This window comes from Lineus longissimus, chromosome 4 (genome assembly GCF_910592395.1).
Source record: "Lineus longissimus chromosome 4, tnLinLong1.2, whole genome shotgun sequence".
NCBI classification, from domain to species: domain Eukaryota; kingdom Metazoa; phylum Nemertea; class Pilidiophora; order Heteronemertea; family Lineidae; genus Lineus; species Lineus longissimus.
Window position 1 is genome coordinate 19,315,896 of NC_088311.1, and position 23,360 is coordinate 19,339,255.

At 42.0% G+C, this 23,360-nt stretch overlaps 4 protein-coding genes across 11 annotated transcripts; 2 read left to right on the forward strand and 2 right to left on the reverse strand.

The window, feature by feature from the left end:
• Nucleotides 1-461: 461 nt before the first annotated feature.
• LOC135486443 (neurocalcin homolog) lies at nucleotides 462-4,159 on the forward strand. Of its 2 annotated transcripts, none has more exons than XM_064769229.1 (3): nucleotides 462-608; nucleotides 1,776-2,159; nucleotides 3,130-4,159. In XM_064769229.1, the coding sequence occupies exons 2-3, from the start codon at nucleotides 1,782-1,784 to the stop codon at nucleotides 3,289-3,291; spliced, it is 540 nt and encodes a 179-aa protein (XP_064625299.1). In that variant the 5' UTR covers nucleotides 462-608; nucleotides 1,776-1,781; the 3' UTR covers nucleotides 3,292-4,159. The 2 variants fall into 2 exon arrangements, with proteins under 2 accessions (XP_064625299.1, XP_064625298.1); XM_064769228.1 differs by lacking the exon at nucleotides 462-608 and adding an exon at nucleotides 1,274-1,367.
• A 432-nt stretch (nucleotides 4,160-4,591) lies between these two features.
• LOC135486519 (neurocalcin-like) lies at nucleotides 4,592-10,885 on the forward strand. 4 transcript variants are annotated; one of them, XM_064769362.1, is made up of 3 exons: nucleotides 4,592-4,825; nucleotides 6,500-6,905; nucleotides 10,090-10,885. In XM_064769362.1, the coding sequence occupies exons 2-3, from the start codon at nucleotides 6,528-6,530 to the stop codon at nucleotides 10,249-10,251; spliced, it is 540 nt and encodes a 179-aa protein (XP_064625432.1). In that variant the 5' UTR covers nucleotides 4,592-4,825; nucleotides 6,500-6,527; the 3' UTR covers nucleotides 10,252-10,885. The 4 variants fall into 4 exon arrangements, with proteins under 4 accessions (XP_064625432.1, XP_064625433.1, XP_064625431.1 ...); XM_064769363.1 differs by lacking the exon at nucleotides 4,592-4,825 and adding an exon at nucleotides 6,027-6,051; XM_064769361.1 differs by lacking the exon at nucleotides 4,592-4,825 and adding an exon at nucleotides 6,249-6,396 and having other exon boundaries at nucleotides 6,466-6,905.
• A 10-nt stretch (nucleotides 10,886-10,895) lies between these two features.
• LOC135486518 (E3 ubiquitin-protein ligase RBBP6-like) lies at nucleotides 10,896-17,377 on the reverse strand. 4 transcript variants are annotated; one of them, XM_064769357.1, is made up of 4 exons: nucleotides 17,364-17,377; nucleotides 16,904-17,037; nucleotides 13,187-16,692; nucleotides 10,896-12,836 (listed from the first exon to the last, which is right to left on the reverse strand). In XM_064769357.1, exons 2-4 carry the CDS (start codon nucleotides 16,959-16,961, stop codon nucleotides 12,666-12,668), a joined length of 3,735 nt encoding a protein of 1,244 aa, XP_064625427.1. In that variant the 5' UTR covers nucleotides 16,962-17,037; nucleotides 17,364-17,377; the 3' UTR covers nucleotides 10,896-12,665. The 4 variants fall into 4 exon arrangements, with proteins under 4 accessions (XP_064625427.1, XP_064625428.1, XP_064625426.1 ...); XM_064769358.1 differs by having other exon boundaries at nucleotides 16,904-17,022; nucleotides 17,282-17,377; XM_064769356.1 differs by having other exon boundaries at nucleotides 16,904-17,042; nucleotides 17,282-17,377.
• Nucleotides 17,378-20,800: 3,423 nt separating this feature from the next.
• On the reverse strand, nucleotides 20,801-22,557 carry LOC135487278 (neuron-specific calcium-binding protein hippocalcin-like). The gene is made up of 3 exons (XM_064770821.1): nucleotides 22,449-22,557; nucleotides 21,674-22,046; nucleotides 20,801-21,380 (listed from the first exon to the last, which is right to left on the reverse strand). The coding sequence occupies exons 2-3, from the start codon at nucleotides 22,043-22,045 to the stop codon at nucleotides 21,195-21,197; spliced, it is 558 nt and encodes a 185-aa protein (XP_064626891.1). The 5' UTR covers nucleotide 22,046; nucleotides 22,449-22,557; the 3' UTR covers nucleotides 20,801-21,194.
• Nucleotides 22,558-23,360: the final 803 nt, after the last annotated feature.

Consider the following 23,360-nt stretch of genomic DNA (forward strand, 5'->3'; position numbering starts at 1 on the left):
CGCAGTACCAACATTGTGAGTGGTCTTCAGGTAAATAATAGTTACTCTTAGGAAGCTGAGGCCTGTTTAACTCGGCAACAAATAGATTCCTTGTACATGTACCAACTTGAATAGTACGGATGTACTTTGAGTCAGGAGAGCCTCCTATTGGCGACTTTGCATGACTTATAATCTGACCTCCCTTCTCCAACCGTAGTCTCCCCTTAAGTGCGTCACGCCAGAAGTAATGTCGGATGTTTCCTATTTCAACTTCTTGTGTGAGATATAAGCTTATTGAAAAAACTATCAATTATATAAATATTGTTCGATTGCAATTTGAGGGTTTGCACAAAAATAACCCCCGGTGTGACGCACTTTAGCAAACCACGTAAACTTGGGCAACTACCGGCTGGTTCAGAAATAGATCCACAGTGTTTGTTATTGAAGAATAAGCGAGGCATACCCTTCAGAGTTGATGTAACTTGACGTAAAGATCTCCATATGGGCGCTGAGAGCTCCGGACGCGTAACCTGTTATTTACTATTTGGCCTTGGTCGACTCTACAGCAGTTTATCGACCACTACACGTCGTTGGCAGAGGTTTTTGGTTCAGTTTTTGCAAGTTTTGAGGTAGGTGCTGTTATTTTGAAACATCATGTTAGTGAATCCTATGTTATGAAGTTCTGACCATTTAGGGTACTACTTCGCAGGGTGTGTGTGATATGCCCAGAAGAAGCCTTGAATAATTTACCTTTTCGACAAAGACAAACCAGGGCCGAAATAACTGTAAAGCAAGTTGGTATATTTGAGCCGAAAGAAGAACTGAAATGCAACAACTGTACAATTACACTCGACTTTGCTTCACAAAATCTTTAGTGGATCTGGAGGTAAAACTAGTGTAACCAGACTATGGCTGCATTGAGAAACTTGTATCTTCTTTCACTTTTCATCTAAAAATATTTTTCATCCATGATGGTGGTAGAGGTATAGGCGCCAACTTTTTGGGCCACCCTGTTTACCAGATCCTTTGTCTTGAGTCGGCGATCAAAATAAAGCCAGGACCAGCGCAACCATTCGAAAGAATGCCATGGCGACATCATCCTGAAAATGTTTTATCCGCTCGCCAGTATGACAAAAAGTTTAATGATACAGATCTCATTCGATAAATGAGGACGTAATCATGACAAAAAGATACACAATTATTAAATTTGCTCTCGACGTATATATTCATCCTGAAGCATTTAATCACATTGACCCAAAAGTTAAGTACAGGTCTATGCTCATGCATTGTTCTATTAATCATCGTGTGTCGTTGTGTTAGCAAGCTTTCGTTTGGACGGATTTTTTAAACTTCGTGTGAAACGGAAAATGGGATCTAGACTTACAAAGGCAAGTGGTAGTACCAATACTTGTTGCATCCTTTTACCAGGTGTTTGCCTCCAAGGCCGGTGATTGGTTATTGAAGGCCGGTCGGAATCCAAGATTGCTGTTGACTTCAATATGTGTTTCATTCCAGAGCATGAGACAGGTTTTCTTTTTTCAGGAAGAATATCTCTATAAAATCACCATGGATGAACAATAATTATAATACGCGTGTATAGCTTATGAATGCATTTTTCGTATTTTGCGAAAATTAGGGCTCAAAATCCGCACTAGTTAGGTAGATACATGTAGAAGAGCACAAATTCGAAAAAAAGTGTTACAGTGTAGTTGGTGGCAGAGACCATGAGGTTCAGGGTGCGCATGATCATGCGTGGTTGTTTATCTCGTACAGCGAATGCTATTCTTTAACTTCAGAGAAAAATGGGCGGAGAAGGCAGCAAGATCAGTCCGAAGGACCTGAAGGACGTCAAGGCTAACACGGAATTCGACTCAAAAGAGATCAAGACCTGGTACAAAGACTTCTCGCAGAGTTGCCCCGAAGGAAAGCTCGGGAAAAAGGAGATGGCGATGATGTTCACCAATCTCTTCCCCGACGGCGACCCGGACACATTCACAGAAAACGTCTTCCGAACGTACGATACGAACGGGGACGGCAGTGTGGATTTCAGGGAGTTCATGATCGGTATCTCCGTGACGTCACGGGGATCGTTTGACGAAAAACTCAAGTGGGCCTTCGAGTTGTATGACCAGGATAATAATGGTTCTATCTCAAAGGAGGAAGCCATCGATATCATCACGGTGAGTGCCGATGGTTTCTAATGGTCACTTTAAAGGAATATTATCGACAAGAGCCAGGTTGACCAGATTGAATTACTCAAAATCTAGGTATCTCTTCACGCTTACGCGAGGAATTATTAAGATTGTATCCAGTAAAGTTGCTGCGCAAACGAGCGATATAAATCGCAGCTACGCAAGATTGCAATCACTGCTATGTGCGACAAAAGGATCTCTCGTTTGCTGGTTAATCCTGGGTTTGATATTGACTCGTACGATGCTGCCACCTACGATAACCACTGCAAATGAGCGATTGTCGTCGCATGCGATTTATATCGCAAGTCGCAGTATTTCCGTCCAACCATAATGAAAAGGAACTAGAAGTGTGCAATCTCTTTATCTGAGCATGAATGCACTACGTGATCCAAAGAGAGATGGTTGGTCATTCCTTTTGGAAAACTAGTTTTAAAGTTCCTAGCAATATATATCACAAAAATTATACGTGTACTTCTTCTTGTTGTCACGCTTAAAATGTACACTCTTAAAAGTTAAGTATAGTAAACTCGCCCCAATGCCCCCCATGGCCAGCTTCCGCTTTTTTACAATCACCCTTAGAGTAATCAAGTTTCACCACAAAATCATCTTGTTCAATGTACACATGTACATGTATTTATCGTGGTTATTTCTTTTATCAACTGGCATTTCTGAAAAGCATGAATGTAGAATCTGTAGTTATTCAGATATCTTATCCACAGACTCAACGTCTTTTGTTAACACATGTGCCCATCCATTCATCATATACCACACTCTGTTCTGCCATCCTTGTGAGTTCGACTGAATGAGTACTTAGGGGCATCTATATCTGGGGAACGCGTGCGAAAGAAAACCAAAATTCTTTCTGACCACATCCGCTGGTCCCTTTAATATAAATTCTACTTCTTAGATGATTTTCTTCGAACCTAACCTCCAAAATCGTTTTTCTCGACATTTTCAGGCAGTCCAAAAGATGCATGGGACGGCCGAGCAATCGCCGGGGGAGCTTGTCGACAAGATGTTTGAGAGCTTCGACCTGAATAAGGACGGCAAACTATCCAAAGAAGAGTTCATTGAGGGAAGTCGCAAAGATCCGTCTTTCACAAAAATGCTGGAGTGGTAATAGACCGAATGAAAACAGGACTATCGAAAATACTGACTTTTTTTTGTGTACTTGTACATGACTTGTTGTTTCAAATGCTTATTTGAAAAGTCCGATATTTACAGAGGATGAACTTTTCCAACAATGACCTCTCGTTTTTATTGACTTTTTCTCTCTGCAAAACGCGAAAGTCTTCATCTCGGAGGTCTATGTTCGCTCCTTGAATTCTAATCACCACATAGGCAAAAGGTTAGGTCCATATTTTTCACAATAATTTTGCAGTTTATGCAAGCCGCCAGGCTCGAAGTCTCCTAGGACTGATGGCGTCATTTCCTAGTGCCGATTCGAATGGGCCTAAGACACGGTTTTTTGTCTTTAAACAAAGCCCAATCGCACCTCGGCCTAAATTACCATTGTTCTACTGTCTTATCAAAGGATTGTCAGGGCAAATCTTGATAACATCGATCCCCGCGAAACCGCCACCATGGGGGCCGATCAGCCAAAACTGGCAAGGGCAATTAGACGTTTATTGAAACATAAAAGAAACAAATTCTTCTTCGCACGAAAGTCACCAACACGATGTTAATATAAAGCATCATTTCTGTGCCTCATTTGTCCTACCCCAATGTCGGAGGAGTTTGTATTGAGGGGAAAGAAATAAATGTCTTCCACAAGAACGATCTATCAACCGGACATGTACTACATGTATGACGTCATCATTCCCGAGTGAGAGTCGTGAATTACAATTACGGCGATTTTCACAGTGTAACTTGTAATGATAATTCTTATCATTATCATTACCATCATCATTTGTAAATCAACTTGAAAATTGTTAAAACGGTCAGTTCACCTTCAATGACCTTGAAATATTCGAATATAAAAAGCAGATTTAAGCATTTGAATTGTTGGAGTTGAGCTGTCTTCAAGTTCTTTGACTAGAACTGTCTGTGCTTTTAATAGCAGATAGTGCGTTCGAGTTCCGGTGTGAACGAAATCAGAGTCATTGGCATACATGTAAAAGTCCTCGTTAATAGTGAGGTGTCGCAACCACCCGGTTTCGCAACCACCCGGTTAGGCCCTACGACGACGTTTATCTATTGTGTGAGTTCACCCGAACAATAGATAAACGTCGTCGTAGGGCCTAACCGGGTGGTTTTGAAACCTCACTAACACACGGGCACTGATAGGCCAGAGGAACAAGCTCAAAATGCCCGAGAGGCCTCCTATTGTTGACACAAGGAATCAAGGCAACCATTAATATTTAACAAATAGACGTAGTGAACAAGCAGGCGACAGCCCCGGGCTGCAACCAGAGCGGAAAATGCCCCTACTTTCATCGCAAAGTTACGCAATCTAGCGACTGAAACTTTTAATTACATTACACAAGACAATGAGGACCTGTAAGCATCACTGCACGCGTGTAAAATGCAATCACGAGTTACGAAACGCAAGTCATACTTTACTTCTCACGAACTGGCTCATTTTGCAAGCTGACATTTCGCGGGGAGAAGGCTGGAGAGAGGGGAAATATTGTGAGCCAAGAAGATTTGATTTGGTGAGTAATTCTTTCATTTGCAGTATTTAGCACTATCAAAGTAATGAAACCATTTGATTGCTCGACGCCGTTTGCCAGTTCAGTTAATGGGCCACTCCTTCTCGGACCACGTTTTCAAAAAATGAAAAAAATGTTGAAATGGGCGTAGGCCTACATTACACAACTGTGACAATCAATGCTGCGTTTGAAACATCATTTCGCTGAAAAAAGTCTTCGAGGTATACATTCGTGTTGGCCGAAATATTTTTTTATGGTTTCTCAGAAACTCTACAAGTGATGGTCAGAATGGACAACCAATACGCACATATATAGCGGAACGTAACCATTCCGTTGAATGTATGTGCACGAATACATGTAACTCGTCTCCGTACGTGAGTGATGCGGAAACTCGCTAAATTCTGTTCTGGCAAAAATTTCTTTACCGGAAATTGTCGGACATCATTTCATTGATAAGTACAAAAAAACAGCGTACGTGAGGCCAGCGTGGTAAAGTGCATGAATTGTTGGCGATATCACCCAACTCAATAACTGTAAGTGCATTGTGTAGAAAAGTATGGAAGGTCATGACCATAAGAGCCATACAAATATCGCCGTAATGAAAAAGTGCATTACCATATAAATTACCGATAAACTATTGACGTTATTTTGATTAGGAGTGTACAGTAATGACTTCGGTTATATTCATTCACTATCATTCGAATTCCTGACAAAACATTTGACCCTTCCCACATTTTATTGCGCGACACTGCCACTCCAGGCCATGTTGATACCATGTAACCTTTTGGGTAGTCTGGGTTTTTTGGTTATCGTCTTTTTGGGCCCTGTTGCGCGCACTGATGGTCGGATATTAAAGCTTGGTTGACCTGAGACGCTTATAACAGCGATGGAAACGAAACTTGTAAGATTTCCATCCATAGAGACCGCACTTTGAGCTTTTGAGAAAAAAACTTTAGGAACACATATATGTAGCCCGTAGAGGTTTTGCAGTGAAATTAAAAACCCTTGAGGTTTCACAGGCTCGAAAATCTTTGGGGGAGGGAATTCATTTCTCTGAAATACCTCGCCGGATGCATTTTTGTGTTTGCTGAAAAAGCTTTCAAAAAACCAAAGCTCAAAACCTTCATTTTTGAGAGTGAAGAGCGTTGAGGACAAAGACTGGTTATACGGCGGAGCATCATTATATTAGGGACATTGAGAACAGCAACTTATCACGGATCTTTATACATGTACGTATACGGATAAAACTCTGTAGAAAGACGACGAATTTTGTGTACATTTCCATCCGTAGGCCCTATACGTACAAGGACTCGTAGTAGTCCCCGATCTCAACCTCGCTATTCGCTTTTGGATTCGCGTCGCATGTACCTTTGCCCAGAGTTCTGCTCCCGAAGCGCGTAGTGCTGATTCTCTGACGTCGGCAGCAGATAGTTCTGACTTGGATGGGCCGGTGGCATTTTACGCATTTTACGCTGTTTTGCCGTGAGTGCTTGAGCAAATATGGTATAGGGGAGGATGAAAGCCACTGTCAACGGATTTGCGGCGCGGTCGATGTCATTGCAGGTTTCTCAGAAGTAGGTTGTCCGAGTGTTGTTTGCTCGAGTGGCATTCGGCTAACGATTCCATGCTAATAATCTTCACAGAAGATGCAGTGTAGTTCATGATTGCCATTTTCAGGTAGTCCTTGGATTGATTAAAAAAAGACATGGGTGGAGGTAGCAGCAAACTGAGCCCAGACACACTCGAGGACTTGAGAGGGAGTACTGCTTTCAGCGAAAGGGAACTCAGGCAATGGTACATCGATTTCCGGGCGAGCTGCCCAGACGGAAGGCTGGATAAAAAAGGTATGGAGCGGATGTTCAAGCAGATATACCCCGAGGGGAACGCGGTCAGGTTTGCCGAGAACGCCTTCAGGACGTACGACAAAAACGGGGATGGTTTTATCGATTTTAAGGAGTTTATGTGCGGGATATCGGTGATGTCGCGTGGGTCGAATGAGGACAAGTTGAGATGGGCGTTTAGTCTTTATGATCAGGATGGTAATGGGTCCATCTCGAGGGAGGAGGCTGCCAGTATTATTCAGGTGAGTGATAGTGTTCCGTGTTATATTTATACAGGAGACTAAATTTTCGTAATTTATGTTTTGTTTTGTTTTTTTCATTTTCTCTCTCGTTTCTGTTGTTAACTCTCAACTTTAAACCTGCTTTGTTATAATCATATTCGTTATAATTAACCACGTACATGTACGTGCGATTGGTCTTGTGATAGAATCGATATTTAATGAATACATACATGCAGTTAGCTAGCCTGGACATCAAAATGCACGTCCCATTAACTCATGCACGTGTATGATAGATTTTTCACTTATCGTTTTGACTAGAGTCCATTCCCCTCTAACCTGCCGCCACTATAACAACCTAGTCGTGGATAGCCCAATGGCCACCATGGAAACGGACGAGGCACCCGTTGGATATCACACTACCCGCCAACACGGACCTAAATTTCCAGTCCAAGATCGTGACTATGTTTACTGGTAGTCGTCGCGGGTTTATCTTCACTTTTGTCACGACATGTTTGTTCCTTTTGGCCGCTTCAGATGGGTGGGATACTAGAGTCCACGTTGCCATGTGTAACATGACATGTTCTCAAGCCAAAGTTAATTAACGAACATGACCATGACAAGTGACACATGAACCATGATAACATGAATCTTATGTAAGGGATCATCTCAGAATATTGGTTGGTGCCATGTAGTGAGCGATGAAATTATTCCTCCTGGGGGGTGGGTCAGCCACTTCGCTGCCGGAGTTCCGCCGCTTTCAAACTACATCCCAAAATATAGTGTTTTTGCCATATGGAGAAGGAGGCCGGGTGAAGCTTGATTGTATTTTATAGGTCTGAAAGAGAACATGATTACTCTACCCTAAAGCGTACAGTGCATTGTAATACGGCACTAATGAGAAGTGTTTAGTTTTACATAGCCTTTTCGACTGTGCATGGGTTTACATACGATTCACGTAGTCACTCGTCGCGGTTCATATGTTATAATGTCACATGTAGCTTGCCACACGCATGCACGTTCAATTTGGCTTGAAAACATGACACAAATGACAGAACGGGGAAAAGTGACACCGTGAATCCTTTTTAGCCCGCTCTTTAGAACTTGTCGAGCTAATTGTGCGTGGCGAGGAGCATACAATTGACCCTGGAATTTGAGGATGGTATACTGATACTGCCCGCTGGGGATTAAAAGGTGCAAAACAAGCTTATTCATGCAGTGACTTCGTAGTAGGGAAAATTCAAAAATCAAATGTGAGCCATCCAAATTACATGTCCCCAGCACTTAATAGAGGCACATTTCTACAGCTTTTTATCACTTAAATAATGTGCACTCTGTGTTAATTACCCACTGGTAAAAACATTTAAGCGAGCCGTATATTTGCTGCTAGTAGATCTAGTGATAGCAAAATGGCACTCATCATGACTGCTAATGTGGCTTATGCTAATGCTAAAGGCTGCTAATGAAGTACAGCGCGAGCAACTGACAAAAATGATTTGGCTGAAACCAACCAAAAATAGACCACACTTTTGAAAATGTTGGAATATTTTTCATCGAGTAATAGACAGGAAATGTGATTTCTGCATTTTTAAATCATAAAACTCAGATCACTTTGGACTTGAACTGGTTAAAGCTTTCACGAATCACTTCACGAGAACGAAGGCGTTTAAATTTTGTAAACACAATGTATGTCAAGACACGCCATATTTCTATACTTGTCGTTTCACTGGTGTTTTGTCCATTTCCGCGTTTTCCGAAGTGAAGTGCTCTTCAACTGGTCCATTAGGTCGTGAAAGGAAGTCGACAACCTCCCAGAGAGCATCTGTTCATTATTCATACCCAGCAGAGTACTTGAAACTATCATTATGGCATCAATCGAAAACTTGTTGCATTTCTCTTTTGCTTCATCTACATGGACGCTCTGAAGAATTATAGTACACATACGTCAGTTCAGAACTTTGGTCCCGAATATGACGACGGTACGGTTTGCACATAACTGACCAATCAGCTAACAGAGCCAGCAAATGTCTCAATTCATCTGATTTTGCATGGTTTACGTCATTTGCATTTTTTTCAGAAATCTTTGCGAATCGCAAAAATATAGAAGTGCCAACATTTTGCGGCTAACAGTACTGGCTTTAAGTGTCTTCAGCGTTCCATTGTTTACTAATATTCGTCTCTTGAGTGATAATAACCACCCATTGCGTGCTGCAAATAATCATACATTTTGTAATGTTTGTCTCGTAAAAGCTTCGCGGGATGATTGATGGGCTAAACTCCAGACTGAGCGGTTACTGTTAAAACCCGGAATGAATCGAAATCGTCGAAACGAAACGAAATATAAATCGTGAATTAACGCACCCCTCGAAATGAAATAGACTGGTCGAAATAGTAAGTAATGATGTTACAATCGAAAAATGTGTATTAGCCCGCCATGAGCACAGCGGCGCCATTTTCAACAACGAACTTCGCTTTGATTTTATTCGGATATCGGAATTTCGATTCTATTTGAAAGTCTATTTTCATTTCGATAATTTCATTTTCATTTTGACATTTTATTTCGTTTCGTTTCATTCCGGTTATTGTCAGTAACTGACGGAGCTTAATGATGTATAACAGTAATGGTGTCATTGAGTCATGGTTTGGCATTGCTAGTGTATCTTAGAGAAATAGTGCCCATAAACAATAAAGGGAGATTAGTACAGTAGGCGTAATTACAACACCGGTATTACAACCCCACAAATGGGATTTTCAAATTTAATCCCAGGTCGTTTATCATGTGCAAAGTGATATATCGGGTTATTCAGGGGAAAAAATCCCACTGCTGAAAGGCATGGATGATAGATCATTAACCCTTGCAATAAAAATGTATGATTTTACAAACGTGATAGCATAAATCTACGACGACCTTGACATATTCTTACTTTCGTTGCAGGCTGTTTATAAGATTTAATACATTCTTACTTTCGGTGCAGGCCGTTTATACAACACAAACTACACAGTCAGGCCTCAATGCATTCTTACTGTCGTTGAAGGCCGTTTATAAGATGTAAAAAAACTTTACTACATTCGGGCTTTAATACATTCTTCCTTTCAGTACAGGCCGTTTATAAGATAGACAACACCAACTGAAACAGGCCGTTTATAAGATAGACAACACCAACTGAAACCATGCGTTAAGTTAACCTCATTCTTACTCTCGTTGCAGGCCGTTTATAAGATGTACAACACGAACTACTCGACAACCGAGCTTGTCGATAAGATGTTCACTTCTTTCGATAAGAACAAGGACGGTGTGCTATCGATGGAGGAGTTTATTGAAGGCAGTAAAAAGGACAAGTCCTTCATCAAGATTTTGGAATGGAACTGATTGAAATTTACATGTAGCTTACAAACTACATGCTCAGACTATATCACATGTTGTCTTTTTTGGCTCGCTCCAGCCAGGTAGACATACGTTTCACGTTGTCACCGGCTTTTCATGATTCACGTTTTCACTTAATACGGTTTACGCTGTCACTTTAAAAGTCATTTTTGATGATAGGGTTACATATGATTCACTCAATCACTTTTCCATCAGAAGTAGCCAGATCCAAGATAAGAAGAACTAGTCGTAAATCTGTCAGTAATGAGCAAGATAGAAGCGTCTACACTGTCTGTGCTGGTTGTGATCAAGAACATTTGATCGGATCAAAAACGTTTTAAAACGTCTACACAGTCTGAACTGGGTGTGATCACGAACATTTGATCGGATCAAAAACGTTTTAAAACGTCTACACAGTCTGAACTGGGTGTGATCACGAACATTTGATCGGATCAAAAACGTTTTAAAACGTCTACACAGTCTGAACTGGGTGTGATCAAGAACATTTGATAGGATCAAAGAAGTTTTAAAACTTCCTGGATCACGGATGAAAGCGCTCTATCGAGAATTTTGCCATTTGTTTTCGTCATTTTCAAGCTAACACAAATACAGAATCGATGATGATAATACATTAAATAAATGATGGCGTCTGAGTGTGTTCTTTTCAAAGTGAATGTATGTGACCCAGGAGACAGAAGACTACATGAGTGAGCGCGTTAGGAGATCATTAAATTTAGAAATGGAATAATTATATGATTTAAACCCAGGGGTCGGATGAGATAGACATTTTGAAATAATCTTATCATAGTCTCTGTAGTAATTTCTCTGGGGACTATCAATTATTTGTGAAACATATTATTCGTATGAAATAATGTGTGTTAGCAGTAACGGACGAACGCTATTTCGAGCCAGGCAGTTTGAATCTAGACATTCTGTTTGAATAAAGTACAATCATAGAAACAAAGGTTTTTGAGCTTCTAAAATGACTCTTTAAACGGTTTTTTGGTCCACACAAATAGGCACACCATAGAGGGCTACTTTGGTAAAATGAGACCCTAAACAGTTGTTGAGATTGTTAAAACCTCTTCTGTGGCAAAAAAGACTTCAAAAGGGTCAGTGATGAAACCAATAAATATGTCCAATATCATTACGTGTATTTAGGCAAATTACTAGTAAACTGAATTTGCAAAAAATAAAAAATTTGAATGATTTCGATAAAGAATTCGTCAATGATTTAGAATCAACTATATTTCATCAGTTGTATTGTAAATATGTCGCTTGCCATGATGAATACAACCTTTTGGCTGCCCCGACTCACCCCACACCAACATCTAGGTCACGTACATGTAAGATCTGATAATACCAAAAACGATCGATTGGATTCTATCAATAGTCATTGCCAAAACCAAAGATTGTAAACCTGATACACTAAGCAGGAGCTTCGGTCAAAGTTTCCCTTGGTGTCTTCTACAAAAGTCTTTGGCCTCGCTGATCGGAAACATGTCTGTAGCATTTTCGATTCCAGTTGCCAGGACGTCGTAACCGCGATTCACGATCTCACACGGAAAGGGATCTCCAGCGAAGAAGTGATGAAGGTTTATGATACCTGGGCCAGCACTTTTGATCAGGTAAGGTAGGCCTTGACGAATTACGAGTTCTTCCAGGGGTAGTTCGTGTCCAATTCCCGGCGGTCAATCATTGCACGATTTTTCAACAAAAAAATTAAGACATAGCTGGAACCGAGGTCAGTATAATGTGTTCTAACGCCCCTTTCAAATTTGAAAGACTCTGCTCCAACCTGAGTTCAAGAATGATTTACGAATTAGCAGACATAACAGATCTTCGCACTGAGTACGTCTTCGGTCGTACGCATTGCGAAACCTGCCTATTGGACAAAAAGCAAGCATCATCAGCCGAAACATTATTAAGGCCTCCACAATAGCGTGGTCAAGCCGTGTATTACACACAGGGCAAGGAGAGGGGATCGTGAGAGGTTATTAAATGAAGTGATTAATTGTGCATAGATATTGTTTTGTTTCTTTGCTTTCATCTTAATACACACTTTCTAAATACATTTTCTACATAGTTTTTGTTTTGCTTTGTTTTGGTGGCCAGACCCATACATTAATATAGCCTTAACCTTGCCCCGTCACATTGCCACACTCCTAACGGTCCCATTCAAGGATATGGAGAAAGGAAGTGTCTCTGCGACACCCCTAACCGTCCCATTCAAGGAGGTTGACAAAATACGCGTCTCTGCCACATCCTTAACCGTCCCATTCAAGGAGATTGACAAATAACGCGTCTCTGCCACATCCTTAACCGTCCCATTCAAGGAGATTGACGAATGCCGTATCTCTGTCACACCCCTCAACGACCCATTCAAGAAGATTGAGAAATGATGCGTCTCTGCGACACCCCTAACCGTCCCATTCAAGGAGATTCACAAATGAAGTGTCTCTACCATACACATCGAAGAACTCTTCTTTCGTCAACCGTCCGTCGTGATTGTCGTCAAATTTACGGAACATCTTTCTAACAAACTTCTCAGCTTTCTTTGTGTTGGACTTTCCCTGCATGTCCTGAACGCTCTGAAAAGTAAAGCACATTTGGTTATTCGATGAAGCTATAGTGATTGACCATTATGTTGGTAAATCGCGTAGTGATCATGACGCACACTGTACAGACTCCTTTTTCCAGTGGGACATTTTCTACTCCTGCAAATGCCAGAATAAGCCTTTATTTTTTGAGAGTGTGCTGATAGATCTTGGTCAATTGAACAATTTTGCCTCAAAGAAATTATAAGTTATGCTAGGATCACCATGAATGTCAGCACTTGGTCCACCCCAGACCAGTCATAAGCTGGCCAGTATACAAAATGACCTCGACATATGACCAATATTGCTCGAACCAAGCGTGTGCACCCGCCTTATATACTTACCAGAACGATATCAAGCGCTTCCTCCTGGTCAATGTTACCACTGCCATCAACATCGTAAATTGCAAACGCCCAATCCAACTTCTCTTCCACAGTTCCGCGTGACGTCACCGAGATTCCGATCATGAACTCCTTGAAACTCACATAGCCGTCCCCGTTTGTGTCGTACGACCTGAAGACGTTATCGGCAAATTGTGTTGAGTTTCCTCCCGGGAACATTTCCTGGAACATTCCCTCGACGCCTTCCTTCCCCATCATGCCATCGGGATTTTGCAACATGAACATCTTGTGCCAGTATCGAAGTTCTTCTAACGTGTATTTCGTAAGACCAAGAAGATCCGAAAAAAGATCCGAGTCTGATGTGTTCGAAGATTTCTCTGAACTTGCATCGATTTCGTGTGAAGACTCTTCCGTTGGTACCATACTTTCAGTGACCACTTCTTGGCTAGACTTGCTGTCAGATATTGGTTTATAAATATCATCTGATGTGCTTGACATGTTGTCAATCTTTACCTCAGGGCTATTGAGGCTTTCGGAAATGTCCTCTGACGGGCTTGACGACATGTTGTCAGACTTGACTTCTGGGTTGATGAGGCTTTCGGAAGTACCTTCTGATGGGCATGACATGTTGTCAATCTTTACCTCAGGGCTATTGAGGCTTTCGGAAATATCCTCTGACGGGCTTGACGACATGTTGTCAGACTTGACTTCTGGGTTGATGAGGCTTTCGGAAGTACTATCTGATGGGCGTGACATGTTGTCATACTTTACTTCTGGGTTGATGAGGCTTTCGGAAGTATCTTCTGATGGGCTTGAAATGTTGTCAATCTTTCCTTCTGAGTTGATGAGGCTTTCGGAAATATTCTCTGACGGGCTTGACGACATGTTGTCATACTTGACTTCTGGGTTGATGAGGCTTTCGGAAGTATCTTCTGATGAGCTTGACATGTTGTCAATCTTTACTTCTGGGTTGATGAGGCTTTCGGAAATATCCTCTGAAGGGCTTGACATGTTGTCAGACTTGACTTCTGGGTTGATGAGGCTTTCAGAAATATCCTCTGACGGGCTTGACGACATGTTGTCAGACTTGACTTCTGGGTTGATGAGGCTTTCAGAAGTATCTTCTGACGGGCTTGACATGTTGTCAATCTTTACTTCTGGGTTGATGAGGCTTTCGGTAGTACCTTCTGGTGGGCATGACATGTCGTCATACTTTACTTCTGGGTTGATGAGGCTTTCGGAAATATCCTCTGACGGGCTTGACGACATGTTGTCAGACTTGACTTCTGGGTTGATGAGGCTTTCGGAAGTACCTTCTGATGGGCATGACATGTCGTCATACTTTACTTCTGGGTTGATGAGGCTTTCGGAAATATCCTCTGACGGGCTTGACGACATGTTGTCATATTTGACTTCTGGGTTGATGAGGCTTTCGGAAGTATCTTCTGAAGGGCTTGACATGTTGTCAATCTTTACTTCTGGGTTGATGAGGCTTTCGGTAGTACCTTCTGATGGGCATGACATGTCGTCATACTTTACTTCTGGGTTGATGAGGCTTTCGGAAGTATCTTCTGATGGGCATGACATGTTGTCATACTTGACTTCTGGGTTGATGAGGCTTTCGGAAGTATCTTCTGACGGGCTTGACATGTTGTCAATCTTTACTTCTGGGTTGATGAGGCTTTCGGTAGTACCTTCTGATGGGCATGACATGTCGTCATACTTTACTTCTGGGTTGATGAGGCTTTCGGAAATATCCTCTGACGGGCTTGACGACATGTTGTCAATCTTTACTTCTGGGTTGATGAGGCTTTCGGAAATATCCTCTGACGGGCTTGACGACATGTTGTCAATCTTTACTTCTGGGTTGATGAGTCTTTCGGAAGTATCTTCTGATGGGCTTGACGACATGTTGTCATACTTGACTTCTGGGTTGATGAGGCTTTTGGTAGTACCTTCTGATGGGCATGACATGTCGTCATACTTTACTTCTGGGTTGATGAGGCTTTCGGAAATATCCTCTGACGGGCTTGACGACATGTTGTCATACTTGACTTCTGGGTTGATGAGGCTTTCGGAAGTATCTTCTGATGGGCATGACATGTCGTCATACTTTACTTCTGGGTTGATGAGGCTTTCGGAAATATCCTCTGACGGGCTTGACGACATGTTGTCATACTTGACTTCTGGGTTGATGAGGCTTTCGGAAGTATCTTCTGATGAGCTTGACATGTTGTCAATCTTTACTTCTGGGTTGATGAGGCTTTCAGAAATATCCTCTGACGGGCTTGACATGTTGTCAGACTTGACTTCTGGGTAAATGAGGCTTTCAGAACTATCCTCTGACGGGCTTGACGACATGTTGTCAGACTTGACTTCTGGGTTGATGAGGCTTTCGGAAGTATCTTCTGACGGGCTTGACATGTTGTCAATCTTTACTTCTGGGTTGATGAGGCTTTCGGTAATATCCTCTGACGGGCTTGACATGTTGTCAGACTTGAGTTCTGGGTTGATGAGGCTTTCAGAACTATCCTCTGACGGGCTTGACGACATGTTGTCAGACTTGACTTCTGGGTTGATGAGGCTTTCGGAAGTATCCTCTGATGGACATGACATGTTGTCAATCTTTACTTCTGGGTTGATGAGGCTTTCGGAAATATCCTCTGACGGGCTTGACGACATGTTGTCATACTTGACTTCTGGGTTGATGAGGCTTTCGGAAGTATCTTCTGACGGGCTTGACATGTTGTCAATCTTTACTTCTGGGTTGATAAGGCTTTCGGTAGTACCTTCTGATTGGCATGACATGTTGTCATATTTTACTTCTGGGTTGATGAGGCTTTCGGAAATATCCTCTGACGGGCTTGACATGTTGTCAGACTTGAGTTCTGGGTTGATGAGGCTTTCAGAACTATCCTCTGACGGGCTTGACGACATGTTGTCAGACTTGAGTTCTGGGTTGATGAGGCTTTCGGAAATATCCTCTGATGGACATGACATGTTGTCAATCTTTACTTCTGGGTTGATGAGGCTTTCGGAAATATCCTCTGACGGGCTTGACGACATGTTGTCAGACTTGACTTCTGGGTTGATGAGGCGTTCGGAAGTATCTTCCGATGGGCATGACATGTTGTCATACTTTACTTCTGGGTTGATGAGGCTTTCGGAAATATCCTCTGAAGGGCTTGACATGTTGTCAATCTTTACTTCTGGGTTGATGACGCTTTCGGAAGTATCTTCTGACGGGCTTGACGACATGTTGTCAGATTTGACATCTGGGCTGATGAGGCTTTCGGAAGTATCCTCTGATAGGTCATTTGCACTTGCCAAATCATCGGCCCTTTCATCGTAGCTTTTAGAAATAACCCGGGGAGTTACGGACACCAAGTCGTGAGTGACCACGCCGTCGTATGTCCCATAAGTGCAGCCGTTTTCGTTTTCCTCCGCACAAGCCGTGAGGTGGGCCTTGTCATCAACTTCAGCGCTGCCATCCCGATGTACTTTTCCATCTGAAGAGACAAATATGAAAATCATGTTTCAGTTGGGTTGGCTTTTAATTTGAGACATAGACAACTCAAAATCACCTCCACGCCTACGCAAGGTTTCTTTGGTGCGCTCTGTAATCCTCACCAGACCCTGGGGTAAAAGCCACTGTTCCTTATGCTTGATCAAAGAAAAACCTTCTAATGACAATAAAACAACAACAAATTGATGTTTTACCTTTGCGTACAGGTCTCCAAAGGAACCAGGAAGAGTGTAAACAACAATTCCAGCACATTTTTAGAGAAATGTTCCCTCAGATGACCACCCTTACTCCTAGTCCAATTCAAAACGAAGGTCTAACAACGTGAATCCTTTACTAGATGTATAGGGACTTTCACTTAAGGGTTGACTAGGTGCCAAGACCATTTGCCTAGAACTTCGAACCCTAAAACAATTAGGACTCTCCTTCAGAATGAAGTGAATGCCCATTTAACTGGGAGGCAGTGCTCTGGAAAACACAGAACAGACTCCCACCCTTGACATTGGCATTCACTTCGTTTTGAAAGAGTTCGAATTGCCTTATAGGATTTCAAGTTCTAGCCGAAATGGCTGTACCTTGGTCTACTCTTAATCTCAGTTTATCCTAGAACTGCTTTTAATGATTTCCCTCTGGCATGTTTTGCACTTCGCTGGTTACCCTCGATCTCGTCAATATGCAGAAACACAATTCAATGCGAGAATGTGGAAATGCGGGTTTAATCATAGGTATGCTCTTGCAGACGTTTTTTGCAATTGCAAGTTAATGACTAATCAAAGCAATTTCAAGCAGCTGTCTCTTATTAAAGGGACAATTTGCATCGATATTTAGGTTTTTGGACGATGATACGCCTGATGGCCACCAGGAAGCATCGTTACTTGCTGTTTGCGAGGCGGTTATTGACATGATATGCGAATTTCATTTAAGCCTCTGGATGCATTCTGTTCGTTAGTCTTCTATTAATCTACTGTTAATTGTACATTAATGATCTTTCAATTATCCTATTGGAGAAGTCGCTGTTCTGCTGGAAGTCATAATATTTGTATGAAACCCAACACATCTCGTGCCATGCTATCCCTTTAACACCCGTATCAATTATTGTGACATCGCCATGGTGTAATTAATGCAAGCATGGAGGTATTATCAAATTCTTAATTTGAAAGTAAGTATAGTACAAACCTTAAATCTATTGTGCGTCTGGAATCTATCAACCGATAGTGGTCTCTTTTTTTCGAGCTCGCGGCCATTACTAAATCAACAACAACAAAGCGCGAAACACGAGAATAAAACTTTCGACTGCGGGTCGAATGTTATAGAGGGCGCTGAAGTTCGGTTCGCTGTCGGAAGGGATGATCGTACTCAAAGAGCGCTGCCGCGAGGAATGTGTATTAGGGAACAATGGGGCAAACAATGCAAGCCGGGGATTAGCAGGGGATTAATTCTGAGGTATTAGGCCGTTCTCTCTCCTTCTTAATAATACCTCCATGATGCAGGCGATTGCCTTTGCTCGTGATGATGGTATTGTTTCGGTAACCGTATGAGGGTTTCTTTTCTGCAAGTTGCAAGTTGCAAGTTAAAAATGCAAGTTGCAAGTTGAAAATGCAAGTTGCAAGTTGAAAATGCAAGTTGCAAGTTGAAAATGCAAGTTGCAAGTTGCGCAAGTTACAAATATATTCTCATAGAAATGACCCAAATATCCATTTGACCCCCATCCCCAAGGTACTAAGAAATTCAGATCTGTTTATACAAGGGTTTAATTCTAGAATGGATACCACAGTATGGTTACATAATGTAAGCATTTAATTGCCAAGATCAAAATAACCCACTGGCCGATATAAACAATTAGAATGTTGTTCATTGACAAGGTTCTTCATCACTTGGTTGAGAAACTGTTTACATAAAAAAACAAACCTTTATTTGTTGTGGGCTTTAGCTGGTTGAACTTTGTGAAAGGATCTTTGTAATTTTGATGAAAATATATTTGTAACTTGCGCAACTTGCAACTTGCATTTCCTACTTGCAACTTGCATTTCGAACTTGCAACTTGCATTTCCAACTTGCAACTTGCATTTCCTACTTGCAACTTGCATTTCCTACTTGCAACTTGCATTTCCTACTTGCAACTTGCAACTTGCATATTAGCAACACTCTAACCGTATACAGTTATAGATACATGACGAGCATGCACACCCTTGTACTTTGTAGGAAACTGCAACAATGCAAGGTTACAACGCAACGATATCTTAGAAGACATTGGATAGGGCCTATCACTGGATCATAAATATGGCTAGTGTTGCTCAAACATATTGTTTCAACGATCCCATGCCGAAATACATATAGAAGTTCTGAGTGACATATCACGAACATATATGTGACTAAAGTATTAAAAATTCAATGTCATCAATTCCACGTGTGGGCCATAAAGAACTACCAACGGCATGCCTCCGTTGCCTCCGCCCATATTGACGCGCGTTGTCTGGAAGCTTAGTAATGTCAATACATTGAGGGTCAAGATGCGTTGGGGTGAAAGTGTACATTGTATGATGGAGTATTGTTTTAAATAATTGCAATGGTTGGAGGATAGTACACTGAGGTATGTCGATCAGGATATAGTGATCAATCAACAATGAAGCCAGCTTAAATGCACCCCAAACCAGCACCTCCACCTTGCACACCAACCAAACTCCGCCGGTGTTTAATTCCAGACAGTCGATTGCCGATTTTCGTCCTGCCCGCCTGCGTTAAATGACAGACCATCGACCGTTGATTTTTTTTCGTTCGGTCCACCAATCTGCGTTAAATACCAGACCGTCGACCGTCGCTTTTTGTTCTGTCCGCCACCTGCGTTATTAAGGTACCAGAACGTCAATTTTCGTCCTGCCCATCCGCCTGCATTAAAGTACCAGAACGTCGACCTTAAATTTTCGTCCCGTCCAACGTTCTGACGGCAACCCCGGTGAGGTCGTTGCAATTGACAGATCTCCAGTCTCTACTTACCAATATTGATCGTCGATGGATCAGGCTCCGGGGGCCTGTGTTTCTTCCGTGGATAAAGCAGCCACGCCAGGGCAAGACCACCTACAACGACGGCGAGAGTTGCGGGGTGTGTTATAGTAACCTTCATGAAAGTAGACATCCTTCCCTTCAGCGACAATACCGATCCTCGTTCCATCTGGAATAAAACTTTTTTTGAAGCTATGCTTTTTTTTATATACAGACGATACACTATAGTCAATGCATTGTTGATAATTAGATCTGCCCTTTTAAAATATTTGCTTAGGTAACGACAGGTTTCGAGTCAGTAGATGTTGACTTAATCTAATATAATGTTATGGAAAATCAGCTGTTGAAGCTATTTATATGGTAGGCTACAGTGCATGCAAGGCAGTGTTGTTATCTCGAACAGTTGGAGGTTAAACAATACATAGGCCTACATGTAGCGCTTCATATCCCGGACGCATGCACTGCTACCGAAGTAGTCTACGTCCCAGTTTGAGTATTAAAGACCCTTGTTGTGTCCGTGCTGTCCCTTCGGCTAATAACTTCGGTAAATGCCGTTGGAGGGGGCATAACATTATCATAAATGCAACATTAGACATATTTGGTTTTGTAACGTTTTATTGTTCCCAGTCCGACGCCATTGTATGATCGTCAGACGAGTAAAAAGAAGGGGACATGTTTGGGGAAGGGGGAGGTGTTTCAAGGTGCTAGGGGTGGAATGTTCAAGAATAAAGATATGACGAAAATTCCACCCTGCTACTGCTCATAAAAAGAGTCAAGACCACTAATGAATATTCATAGGTTGGAGGGTCGAGGCCTATCAATTAGACGAGTGCATGTTTTTTACTCTCAAGTACATATTTGGAGAGGTATTGAAAAAATATTTGCTGTGGCAAGTCTACAGATATAAAGAAATTATTTGATGAAAAAATTAATTTCGAATTTTGCTAATTGGGTAATAGGGGGCGTGTTTTGAGTTTTTTCTGCCAGTTGGCTGAAAACAGTGGAAATATCAAAGTCTGTCTAATTTGTCGATTATAAAAAAATTTCCGTTGTCAATCACCAATTTCCATCGCACCAGTTACTCGCAAGACTAACCCGTATATCATATCCGAATTTCAGTTTCACTACTTGACGCGTTCTTTGATGCGTCGCGGTCAAACATTGACAATTTAACTGCTAAAAGGCTTAAAAAATCAATTGTGGTCTTGTCTCAAAAGGTATTCTTATTATCCGCAGAAGTATTATTTGTTCTGACTCTCAACGTCCAATAAAATACTGAAAAAATGATAAGGTTTTCAGAATTGCAGAATTGGTAAACATCGGCGTGAAATCTAAGAAGTTACCATTTATCTATATAGTCCGGTAGTTCTACTATGCAAATAATCATTTTTTCATTCTAGGGCCGATCCGGATCGAATAAGATTGGTTTGGTCCCGTGTAAACGCCCCTATAGTCCGCATGAAATCAATACAATAGTGAAGTGTTTCTTCATACTGTTCCGGGTTCACACTGTAACAGCTTAACGAATGTCGAGTCTTTCCTATTGCCCTGGACGAACTCATCGAAAGAGAGTCTACCATCCTGGTTAGTGTCGTATTTTTCAAACATCTCGACTGCCACACAGGTAGAAGACTTTCGGATCTTCACGATCGAGCTCATCATTTTGTAAACAGTCTGGAATTAAAATGGAGATTTTTCAAAGGAAGACTAGCAGGGCCATGTTATTGTTCGATTGGAAGTTCCACGAAGTCCCGATAGGGGTCTGTCATATCTCATGTATAGTACATAGAAACTATGAGGAATACTCTGTTTATCGCTCAATCAAACCCGGGCCCCTAACTGTGTATATTAGTCACCTAAAAACTAACGAAAGGACCCGTAGCGTCTGCCTAAAGTCCCCCTACCGGATTTTTTTCCAAGGAAACAATTGCCTTTCCTTTCACATGACTACAATTGTGATCACTAACATTTATAATTTCTTCCGCTTCTGTGATGGAGATGAAACCATTCCCGTCAAGGTCATAGAGGTCAAATGCCCATCTCATCTTCCTCTCAAGGTCACCGCGGGTCAGGATACTCAACCCAATGACAAACTCCTTGAAGTCAATGGCACCGTCCCGATTCCCGTCGAACGACCTGTAGACATGCTCGGAATATTTCTCGGCATCTCCAAGCGGGAAGAATTTCGTGAAGAGTGTTTTGAACTCGGCCATGTTGACCTTGCCCTCTGGGTAATCGTCCTTGAACTCTTTGTAGAACGCGATCAGTTCATCCTCGTCGAATGACGTAGTTTTTCTGAGTTCCTGTATGGACTCCAGACTGCTCGTTTCGGCGCCCATGCTGAAAAACATTAATTTATGCCAAGAATGTTATCTTTGCAAAGAGAAGTTCTGAGGGTAGCCTTTTTCTTTACATCCTGACCTATGGTTTTATACTCACTTTAAAAAACTCACTCAAAAACGGAAACACCCACTAAAACGTTACGACGGCCAAATCACGCCGGCAGCCATAGGGCATTCTGAAGAGAGTAGGGCTGGGCTCAGTGCAGCAGGCGATTTCGTTCGCAAAAATATTGCGAGGAAAACTCACAATGCCAAGAACGTTATTTTAGTAAATTGTTCATGAATCGTGATACTGATAGAGCCTTGTATGCTTGCACATATCCGTTTACATCAGGAATTGTTCATTCGTTGCAAGTTCTTACAAGACAATACATCTGTATGCTACAAAAACAGAACTTACCTTGAGAAGTTGTGTCACCAAACTGACGAAAGACGAAGACGTCATGCTCAGTTCATTCAAGTATGGGTCATACATACATCAACAGAACCTGTTGGTCATCCTACCTATAGTATGCCCTATACGGAACTAAATACATGTACCGAGGTAATTACGACAAGGACAATTCATCTAAAACCACAAGACCTGGGTAATTGTCCTTGAACTCTTTGTAGAACGCGGTCAGTTCATCCTCGTCGAATGACGTAGTTTTTCTGAGTTCCTGTATGGACCGTTCACGTTGAACGGTCGCCGCCAGTATAATACGTCATGAAGCTGATGCGATATTGTTCAGCGCTAACCGACCCCTTTATAAAAGCCTATTAGTCAAAACCCGATTAAAGCATGCGTTTTATGAGCTTATGATTAAACTTTGTTCACAAAAAAACGATGCTTGGTTGTGCTCAAGCAGAACTATCCTTGGCTTGGATCTGTTTAAATATACATCCTCGCCTCAGGTCTTCGGCCATTCAAACATCAAGTTCAATCTTTTAAGTTCAACACCTCAAACCAATACAACAGAGATGTCCCGGGGCACTTCGTCCCGGCGGACAAATTCTCCTACCACACCAGTCTTATCGAGACCAATCATGATTAGGCTACTTTGTGAGAAGCCGAGTCTCCCGTAGGCCTACTATGGAGACTTTAGAGTATCATTAGATCACGGGCTTAATTTTTCAGATGTTCTGCTGGTGCTTACTTTTGACATTTGAGCCTGTCATTGCGGTACATGGGCAAAGAGAGGCGAGAGCGCGACGCGCCACGTTCTTCTGGTCGTCGACGGGAAAATCAAATTTCCCGCCGAAATCCGAAGAAATCGTTGGAGCATGAATTCCCATTTTGCCACTTGGTCCCCTAATGTCAAGCAATGGAACT

Bases quoted from the DNA above. Each gene is read 5' to 3' on its own strand.
- LOC135486518 (XM_064769357.1), bottom strand. From the start codon at position 16,961: ATGTGCTGGAATTGTTGTTTACACTCTTCCTGGTTCCTTTGGAGACCT. The intron at 16,693-16,903 runs GTAAAACATCAA...TTGTCTCTTCAG, and splicing joins TTGGAGACCTGTACGCAAAG to ATGGAAAAGTACATCGGGAT. The intron at 12,837-13,186 runs GTAAGTATATAA...TTTACTTTTCAG, and splicing joins AAGCGCTTGATATCGTTCTG to AGCGTTCAGGACATGCAGGG.
- LOC135486519 (XM_064769362.1), top strand. From the start codon at position 6,528: ATGGGTGGAGGTAGCAGCAAACTGAGCCCAGACACACTCGAGGACTTG. The intron at 6,906-10,089 runs GTGAGTGATAGT...CTCTCGTTGCAG, and splicing joins AGGCTGCCAGTATTATTCAG to GCCGTTTATAAGATGTACAA.
- LOC135487278 (XM_064770821.1), bottom strand. From the start codon at position 22,045: ATGGGCGCCGAAACGAGCAGTCTGGAGTCCATACAGGAACTCAGAAAA. The intron at 21,381-21,673 runs GTTAGTGATCAC...TTTTAATTCCAG, and splicing joins AAGCGGAAGAAATTATAAAT to ACTGTTTACAAAATGATGAG.
- LOC135486443 (XM_064769228.1), top strand. From the start codon at position 1,347: ATGGGATCTAGACTTACAAAG. The intron at 1,368-1,775 runs GCAAGTGGTAGT...CTTTAACTTCAG, and splicing joins TGGGATCTAGACTTACAAAG to AGAAAAATGGGCGGAGAAGG. The intron at 2,160-3,129 runs GTGAGTGCCGAT...CGACATTTTCAG, and splicing joins AAGCCATCGATATCATCACG to GCAGTCCAAAAGATGCATGG.